This window comes from Narcine bancroftii, chromosome 9, assembly GCF_036971445.1.
Source record: "Narcine bancroftii isolate sNarBan1 chromosome 9, sNarBan1.hap1, whole genome shotgun sequence".
Taxonomy (NCBI): Eukaryota; Metazoa; Chordata; class Chondrichthyes; order Torpediniformes; family Narcinidae; genus Narcine; species Narcine bancroftii.
In genome coordinates, this window is record NC_091477.1 from 82,692,229 (window position 1) to 82,702,665 (window position 10,437).

Below are 10,437 nucleotides of genomic sequence, written 5' to 3' on the forward strand. Positions count from 1 at the left end.
CTCACCCTAACCACCCAAGACCCTTATATTCATGAATCAATATTTGTTTGTACAGATGAAATAATTGTCCTGCAAATGTATTGTATGTGAGTCACGTCTGATTGTGTCTGCATGTTTTGCACCGAGGACTGGAGAAGGCTGTTTCGTTTGGTTGCACTTGTACAATCAGATGATACTAAACTTGAGTGTATTTCTGACTAAACGGTGCCTCTCGAGCAAAAATGTCTTTCTGTGGATTGACTCAGAGAAGAACCCCTTTGATAATCAACCCACAACGAATGGATTGCTTCTGTTAATGTGTTTATAGGAAGTCGAAACCGCTAACGTGACAACTTGAGTAAGATCGGAACCAATCATTTGAATCTTGGAGAGACAGCACACCATAGATGTAGTGGTGCCCTGCTGTCAAGTCCTCTGCTGGACGACGATCCAGACTGAAACCAGTTAAAATCACGCGTTAGGGGGTCGCCGGCAAGCAAAACAGAAATCATCTCGTTATAAAGCAGTTCGGTTGAGTCGCACTGGGAAAATGAGGTAGCATGAAAGGCACCGGGCCGAATGGTTGGACAATTGTGAGAACCTGGGGACACGGGTTCGATCCAGACCTTGGACCTGTGCGCCGTCTTCGCGTAACCATATGGGGTTTCCTCTCCTGGCTGGTCACTTTGTTTAGGCGTGTAACCCGGTTGACAAAGGAACTGGAGGGAGGGGGCAGATGAGAGAAGGCGAGTTTGCAGTTGGAGAGAGGGAATGCGACGCATCGGATTTCTCTGCGAGAACCTGGTTGAATCCCTCTGGGTGGTGAAGTCTGAAACTGCTCCACAATCCACGACTAGCTCCATTCGGAATTCGCGTGCAAGGAAATGTAAATGCCATTTTTAAATGGAATTTTTTTAAAGCAACTATACAGAAAACACGAATTGCCATTAAAAAAAAAACCCTGAAGCATCCCTGGTCAGAAGACACCACGTCTGCTAGAACAGGAACCCCCCACCCACCGATCCCGTCCTCTCCGAACGAAGATGTGCAGCTCGAACACCACGGAACTTGGGGCTGTGAAGACCTTGCAGTACGTGGTGCACATCCCGACTTTCCTGCTGGGACTCCTCGTCAACTCGGCTGCCCTGTGGATACTCTGCTTCAGATTAAAGAAATGGACCGAGTCCGTGATCTACATGATAAACCTGATCACTTCGGACGTGTTTCTGCTTTTCTCACTGCCTTTCAAAGTCTACGCGTCCGTGGAAGACAAGTGGCATCTGGGTTCACGCTTCTGTGAGTTTGTGGAGTCCCTGTACTTCGTCAACACCTACGGGACCATGCTAATCATTATGCTTATCTCTCTGGATCGCTACATTGCCATCAAGCACCCCTTTCCGGCAAAATCCCTCCGATCTCCAAAGAAAGCCCTGCTCGCCTGCACAGTTCTGTGGGTCTGCGTCTGGGCTGCAAGTATCCCGAATTACCTGCAATCAAATCCACAAACGGGACAGTGTTTTGCGGGGTTTTCCGAATTTTGGGAGCGGGGGGTAATTCCCCTGACCATGCTCTCTGTATTTCTAATTGTCGCCGTGGTGCTGACTTTCTGCAGTACTCAGATTATAAGGACACTGAAAAGAGCAGGAGAAGGGAGCACGAGAACATCCGTGAACATAATCTCTTCCAATCTGGTGACCTTCCTTCTCTGCTTCACACCCTATCACGTGGCCATGTTCCTCTACTTTTTGGTCAGACGCCGTCACATCGCCGCCGACCACCTGGGATCACTTCGGCTCTTTCTCCAGACCTCCCAGTGTTTGGCCACCACCAACTGTTGCCTGGATGCAATGTATTACTATCTCATCATTAAGGAGTTCTGGAAATCAAAAGACAAGAGAATGAAGCATGGTGTTTCAATCTGTAAAATCTGATTTCCAAAATGTAGGGATATTTCTCCAGTGAGGATCAAATGATTTTCTGCTCTGCGGGTTCCAATGCAATGGCCTTGAATATTATAGACGTTGGTGACGCCTCAAAACATTAAAAAAAGACTCTGTTTTGTAATGCTTCCTTTTTTAGGGATGAAAAACAGTTTAAATGTATTGTTTCCAAAAGGCTTTCAAGAATGTTGTCAGGTCTGTAAGGATTGGTTTATAAAGAGAACCTCAGGATGGGGAGGACTGGGGGGGTGGGGGGTGGTGCGGGATGTGAAACTCTTGACTTTCAGACCATATTGCTTCAGTGTCTTGACCAGGTATGTATGTTTCTTTAAAAGCAGTCATTCTGTGTTTTTTTTTTAAAAAAGTTGCCTCACACATTTCCTTCTAAGTATTTCCCCCACACCTTAGAGAAATGACCTCTAGACCTTAGAGAAATGACCTCTAGTATTTGATATTTTTAACCTGCTGAATCTATCTTCGTTTCTCATAATTTTCAAAAATTCTACCAGGTCTCCCTCAGTCTCTGACAATCCAGAGAAAACAATCCAATTTCTCACATCCTCCTGGTAAATTGTTTCTTTCCAAAGCATCCTTCCTTTAATGGGGCGACCAGAATTTAAAACAGTATTCCAAGTGATGATAATGAAAAATCGAGTCCATTTGTTGCAATGTTGCAATGCCTTTTGTAACAGGAATCTCAACAATGATATATGCAAAGCCTGTTGCCATAAGTCACCCCCTATAGAAACCTATGTGATTTCTATGTGATCCCACCACCAGACAAATCTCCTCCCCTCTCGTCCACTCCTCTCTTCCCTTGGCACTTACCCTTGTGACCACAGGAAATACTACACTTATGCCCACACCTCCTACCACACCACCATTTGGGTGTTTCTAAGTGAAGCAACATTTCATTTATTAATCTACAGGGCTTATCGACTGCCATTGTGGTCTCCTCTACATGAAAGAGATTGGATGCAGACTGGATGACCACTTTGTTCAGCACCTCTGATGCCATAGCAGAGATCTCCCAGTGTCAACCCATTTCAACTCATGGTCCCATTTCCATGCCAGTATGTCTATCCATGGTCTCATGCACTGCCAGACTGAGATCAACTTTAAATTGGAGGAGCAATACCTCCTACTCTGTCTGTGCACCCTCCAACTATATGGCATTATCATCAACTTCTCTACTTTCCATTAGCCACACCCCCATCTCACTACTTCCCCTATTTCTTCTTTCCTCTCTCTTTCCCACTATCTCCTTTCATCCAGCTCTGCATTCACAGAGCTACCAACTCCTCTAATCAATTCTCACCTTTCCTATCCTATCCATGTCCAATGATCACGTCTTGTCTGTTGATCTGTGCTCCTCCACCTGTCTTTCTTTTCCATCTCCCCAGCATGCACCTGCCTACTTTTGTTCATACCTTGAAGAAGGGCTCAGGCCCAAAACGTTGGTTACAAGTCTTTACCTCCTATGTACGCTATGAGACTTGCTGAATTTCTCAAGCATTTTGATGTTTTTACACTATAGAAAACTCAGCCTGCTTCCTTCTGTTAAATTTTCAGATTTCAGATTTATTGTCAGAGTACATACATGACATCACATACCCTGAGATTCCTTTTTCCTGCAGGCACGGCAAAATTACCACTAATTGGTAGTACAAAAAAATAAACTGTATACAGCGTAAACATGTAAACCAAAGTAAGAACTGTAAACAGATAACAAATGGAAGCAAACTGTGCAATACAGAGAGAAAAAGAAAATCAATGAAGTGCTTAAGTAAGAATCCTTAAATGAGTTTGTTGTTGAGGAGTCTGATGGTGGAGGGGAAGCAGCAGTTCCTGAACCTGGTGGTTAGAGTCTTGTGGCACATATACCTCTTCCCTGATGGCAGCAGTGAGAACCGAGGATATGCTGGGTGGTATGGGGCTTTGATAATTGCTGCTGCCCTCTGATGGCAGCATACCCTGTAGATGTACTTAATAGTGGGGAGGGCTTTGCCTGTGATGTCCTGGGCTGTGTCCACTACCTTTTGGAGTGTTTTATGCTTTGGGGTATTGGTGTTCCCATAGAAGACTGTGATGCAGCCACTCAGCACACTTTTCCACCTCACCTCTGTTGAAATTTGCCAGGGTTTCTAGTGTCATACCAAACCTCCGCAAACTCCTGAGGAATTAGAGGCGCTGACGTGTTTTTTTCACGATGCCATTGGTGTATTGGGTCCAGAAAAGATCCTCTGAGCTAATGACTCCCAAGAACCTAAATTTGCTCACCCTTTCCACCTCTGATCCCCCAATGATTACTGGATTGTAAACCTCTGGCTTTCCTTTTCTGAAGTCAACAATCAGCTCCTTAGTTTTGGTGACATTGAGTGCAAGGCTGTTGTTGGTACACCATTGAGCCAAGTTTTCAATCTCCTTCCTGCATGCAGACTCATCCCCTTCCTTTATACAACCCACTACCATGGTATCCGCGGCAAATTTGTAGATGGTGTTATTTTCATGCCAAGCTACACATTTGTAGGTGTAAAGTGAGTAGAGTAGGGAGCTAAGAACACAGCCCTGTGGTGCTCCTGTACTGATGGAGATTGTGGAGGAGGTTCTTAACAATCTTCACTGATTTTGGTCTGGAGGTGAAGAAATCCATGATCCATTACCTATAAGTTCATAAGAACTGCCCTACTATTTAATCATGTGCTGATCCATTTCCACTGCCTGACCTATATCCTTTGATACCCTAGCTAATTCCCTGCCTTAAATATACCCAATGCCTTGGCCTTCATAACGACCTGTGGGAACATATTCCACAGATTACAATCCTCTGGCTAAAAAAATTCCTCAGCATTTCTGTTCTAAGCGTACACCCTGCAAGAGTGAAAACCTTGTGTTTTTTTTTAATTCTTAGTTAATTTTGTGCCTGACTCTTTAAAAGACTTATTGTTTGTAGTGTTACCATAGTGATTATGATGTAATATGTCATACTATCCACCCAGACTAAAGATTTGCTCATTATTCAACCAGATATGAAGGAAGTGTGAGCACGAGTAATTTTTCTTTTAATTATGTATTTCTTTAAGTACCATTATGTATCTCTTTAAAGTATGTGCATATCTCTTTAAAAGCTTCTTTATATACATTTTATATCTCTTTCATACAGTAATGCTTTGTTATTCATCGTTATGAAAGTCTTAATGCAAAGTTATGCAAAATGTTTATCCGTTTTAACAACGAATTAAAACTACATAAAATAGCAGTCACGGTTGGATTTTATTGGATTAAAGAGATCTAAATTCAGAATATAGTAGCTCAGGCCTTGGAAGATGACACTTTGAAATTAGGATATATTAGAATAAGGAATGTGTCGTCTATATACCCTTCAGTCCTAAATTTGTGCTCTCTTGTCCTAGACTCTCCTACCATGGGAAACATCCTTTCTATATCTACTCTGTCCAACATTCAAAATGTTTCAATGAAATCCCCCTCCTCCCCTCATTCTCATAATTCCAAGAACTAACAAACAGTTCTCATATGATAATCCTTTCAATCCGGGAACCTCCTGTGAACACTTTTCAATATCAGCACATCCTTTCTTAAATGAGGAGCCCAAAACTGCTCGCAATATGCTAAGTGAGGTCTCACTAGTACCTTTGAAGGATCACCTCCCTGCTCTTTCATTCTATTCCTCTTGAAATGAATGCCAATATTACATTTGCCTTCTTCACCACGACTCAACGTGCAAGTTCCCTATAATTTTTTGTAGTCTGTGCACAAAAATTTTGTTTTGAATTTTTTTTTCCCTGTGACCAAAGTATGTATGCATTGAATGTGCAAATGTAAGCTGAAATTGAAGCTGTACATAGCGGAACAGGAAAGGTGATGTGCAAATGTGGTATTTGAAAAATCGTCGAGTTAACAGAAACCTTTAGCTAAGAGATTATTTTCAATAAGTATAATTATTAATTATTACATAACTTTAGGGACTGTTTGTGCACATTTTAATTTCCTTAGTGCACTAATTGTAAAATGTTTATCCATGTGGACATCACCTTTCTCAGTGCATTGAATTCCTCTGGCAAGGGAAATTTTACTCTCCATTGCTCCCAGGCCATTTAGAAGTTCAAAATAAATTTCATCAGTAATTTGAGAGAGAGGCATATGACGGTGTATAAAATTATCATGAGAAATATCAAGTGGAAGAAAGAGCAAATTAAAATGATGTTAGCAAAATATGAAACTAAACCAAGGTATAGTATGCAAACAGTAGACTTTTTATTCTTTATTCATTTAAAGGGATTGAAAGAGAAAGGAATAGGTCAAACAGAAGAAGATGCAGAGGTGGGGATATAGCAATTCTGACATAGATGCTGAAAATTAGAAAAGTAAAGGATTGCAGAAGTCTGAAAGGAATACACTGGATAATTAAGATTTTGCTTCCTGAACATTTTTGGGTGTATTTCATGGATTTTGGCCTGCTGATCATGAAAATAGCCTTAAAACTTTCCTACTACGGCATGGTTGGCACAGTGATAAGTGCAAGGCCTTTGTAGTGCCAGCGATTGGGATCGGACCTGGGTTTGAATCCCACACTGTCTGTAAGGAGTTTGTACATTTTCCCATTTCTGCATGAGTTTTCTCTGGGGGCTCCAGTATCCTCTCAACCTTCAAAAACTTACAGGGGTATAGGTTAATGGGGTGTAATTTGGGTGGCACAGACTAGTAGGACCAAATTAGCCGATGACAGTGCTCTATGTCTCTTTTTAAAAAAAAAATTACCATGTACCTTTTTTTAGATACAACTTATTTTTGTAATTTCCTGTCAATTTTTAAATCTACTTCAAGCATTCGAAACAATAAAGTGCAACGTGTCACTGAAAATTCATTTTCTGCATTCGCACTTGGACAACTTCCCTGCTGATCTCGGTGCAGTCAGTGACAAACAAGGTTTCACCAGGACATTGCGACCATGGAAAAGCAGTATCAACTGGAAACCAACAATGTTGGCCAACTATTGTTGTATACTCACAAGAAAGGCATCAGATGTTGAGTGCAACTGAAAATCAGCAAAACATTTTTGGATCAGTTGATCTAACACAATGTGTTAGCATTATTACATATGTAAATATGCTAAATTCAATAAAAGTTGATGTTTATTAGTAAAAAGATGAAAGGTAAACCAGAGAACAAAGGTAGAAGCTTCTACCTTTGTTATAGCTAACTCTGAGAATCTACAATTAAAACAAAATGAGAAAGCAAGTAGAAATTAATGGATTAATTATGCTCACCATATGGCTTCCTTTGTTCTATAAGTACTGCAAATATGTCTCCCCTATAAATCATGAAAATGGCAGATTAGGAAATACAATCCCGCAATGTTTTTGGAAGGAATAGCAGTTTCTGCATTTCTGCCATCTTTTGTTAAATATCTAACAAATGATCAATAGAATAATTTAGTGTGCAGAATGGACAAGCAAGTGTGCCCTGAAACATGCCGGCATTGCAATTTTGTAGCATGTAGTGCACATAGATGTGATACTTTAAAATGTATTCAAGGTTCCCTTTCCACTAAGAGTGATCTATTCCCTGTCCTTAAAATTATTTGCTTCTCCAATTATATTATATGAAGCAAGTTGCTTCCTCATTTCTAGGAGATGGTGTGTGCAAAGTTGTATTGTGGTAATCTGCTAAAAATGATGATTGTGGTTCTTTTATATTTTCGAATTTATACATGCATTCTTTTTCTCATTAAACTGGCATAATTTTTGGTCCATGCAACTGGATCAGGTATTGAATAACTCTGATATAAATACTTGAGGAGAGGAAGCAAAGATATCCATTGAATTGCCAAGGTGATCTCATTTAGGGCAATCAATTGGGTCAATAGACTCATGTAGGGTCTTGGATCCCAGATCAAAATATCAGGACTCATCAGACAACATTCCAAGCTAATGCAAAAAGGTGCTGGTGTATTTACATTTTTGATAGTGGTTCAGAAGATGAAAGTAGCTGCAAAAAAGTTTAGTGTGTCCAAATGGATCATGTGGGAATGGAAAACATTTGGATCCAATTTGCCAGTTTCCCTTGAATTCCATATGCTTTGACCATCTGACTAGCCTTTTTAATTGCTGAAGGTAACATCGACTGGTCTGTTTTAATCATGGAGTGAAATGTGAAAGTCTGCAGACACTGTGATTATGATAAAAGAGCAGATACGCTGGAGGAACTAAAATGGTCTTGCAGTGTCCATAGGAGTTGAGATATTACCAATGTTTCTGGCCTAAGTCCTGCTTCAAAATGAGAGAAAAAGCAGGCAAACATCTGAATAAAAGAAATGGCAGCAGGAGGAGTAGACACCAACAGACGAAAGGTGATAACTGGAAATGGAGAGGAGGCCAGGAGAGAGGAAAGGTGAGAATTGATGAGGGAGAGTGTAGTATGATTCTGTGAATGTAGAGCTGAAGTAAAGGAGACAGAGCAAAAGAGAGAGAGTGAGATACAGGGAAGGAAAGATGGTGGGGGGGGGTTGCTAATGGAGAAGCTGATGTTAATGTCATCTAGTTGGAGGATGCTCAGATGGAATATGAGGTGTTGTTCCTCCAATTTGTAGGTGGTCCATTTTGGCAGTGCATAAGATCATGGATAGACATGCTGGCAAAGCAATGAGCGGGGTAGTGAAATGGGTGGCTACTGGGAGAACCCTGCTATTGGAGTGGACAGAGCGGAGGTGCTCGATGAAGTGATCTTCCAGTCTGCGTGCAGACTCTCTGATGTAGAGCAGATCACTGGATGCAGTAGATAATCCCTGCAGATCAACACGTGAAGTGTTACTTTACTTAGAAGGACTGTTTGGGGCCCCGAATGATGGTGGTGAAGGAGGTGTGAGGACAAGTGGAACACTTCCTGAAGTCACAGTTGCCAAGGGAAGGAAAGAGTGGATGAGGGAGTCAGAAAGGGAGCAATCCCTGTGGAAGGTGGAGAGGGGCAAGCAGGGAAGATATGTGTGGTGGTAGGATTAAAAAGTAGGTAGTGGAAATAGCAGAGATTGATATGTTGGATGCAAAGGCTGGTATGATGGTAGGTGAGGATGACAGGAATCTTGTCATTGTTGTGCATGGCAGTAGAGTGGGTCAAGGCAGACATACAGGTAACAAACGATATGTGGGTGTGGGCCGAGTTGATGAGGCTAGAGGGGAAGTCGTATTATTTGAAAAATGGGACATCTCAGATGATCTGGTATAGAAGATCTCATCCAGGAACAGATGCAATGGGCTCCTTCCACCTCCATTTCTTTTATTCAGATGCATACTTGCTTTTTCTCAGGCCTTGAAGGGCTCAGGCCCAAAATACCAGTTATAAATCTTTACCTCCTATGGACACTGCGAGACCTACTGAGTTCCTCCAGCATTTTTTGTATTTTTACTGTTTTAATGAATCTCCTTTGCTAACTCCTCAAAAGCACTAGATAAATAGAGTAACAGTATTATTCCTGCATAAACCACTGACTATCTCTCTCTCTCTCTCTCTCTCTTTCTTTCTCTCTCTCTCTCTCTCTCTCATCGGTCCCTGCTTTTCCAAATGTATACAAAATCTGTCCCTCTGCTAATTTTTCCTCTCTTCGATGCACACTCATTGGCCTGTTGTTACTGATTTATCCTCACTCCTCTTCAAGAAACAATTGTTAATTTCTCCTGTGTTTTGGCAGCAATTAGATTGTATCAAACATTTCACACATAGTAGTTTATTGTATTGTATATGTTGAAAGTTTAGTGGGTAGGGAGGGGGAGGGGAGAAAAACCCAACACCCAACCCCAACCAACCAATTTTCCCCTGCAACCGCTGCAACCGTGTCTGCCTGTCCCGCATCGGACTTGTCAGCCACAAACGAGCCTGCAGCTGACGTGGACTTTTTATCCCCTCCATAAATCTTCGTCCGCGAAGCCAAGCCAAAGAAGAAGAAGAAGAAGATATTCAAGAGGGAAATGTTTGTGTGTATTTTGGTTAATATGGTTCATAGTGTGAAAAATAAAAATAAAAAAAACATTTCCAACATAGTACATTTTCAAAGGGTTAAATTGTTATATTTATAGAATAAAGCTGATGAGTTGATTATTCCTGATGGAAATGTTTTATTGTTTCAAATAAATCATCTGTGAAGTGTTTAAAAATTGAGTATTGATATGAAATCTAAAAATGCTTATCTCTTGACTATTTATCTATTGCATTGTGTGGATAAGAAGAAAAAAACAAAGAATTTTTTAGAATTTTGAAATAATCCAAAAGTATAGATTTTGATTTTAAAATGTTTTGGCTTTTAATTGATGAAGGAAAGGCAGTGAATGTTGTCTTCATGGACTTTAGTAAAGCCTTTGACAACATCCCACATGGAATGTTGGTCGCTCGGCATTCAGGATGAGGTAGTGAATTGGATTAGATCTCAGCTTTAGGGGAGAAGCCAGAAAATGATAGTATATGATTGCCAGTCTAATTGGAGGCCTGTGACTAGTCATGGGCCTCA

General features: G+C 41.0%; 1 protein-coding gene across 1 annotated transcript; it reads left to right on the top strand.

The window, feature by feature from the left end:
* Positions 1-374: 374 nt before the first annotated feature.
* LOC138742350 (G-protein coupled receptor 55-like) lies at positions 375-5,171 on the top strand. Its single transcript, XM_069896648.1, has one exon. The coding sequence runs from the start codon at positions 1,023-1,025 to the stop codon at positions 1,908-1,910; it is 888 nt and encodes a 295-aa protein (XP_069752749.1). The 5' UTR covers positions 375-1,022; the 3' UTR covers positions 1,911-5,171.
* Positions 5,172-10,437: the final 5,266 nt, after the last annotated feature.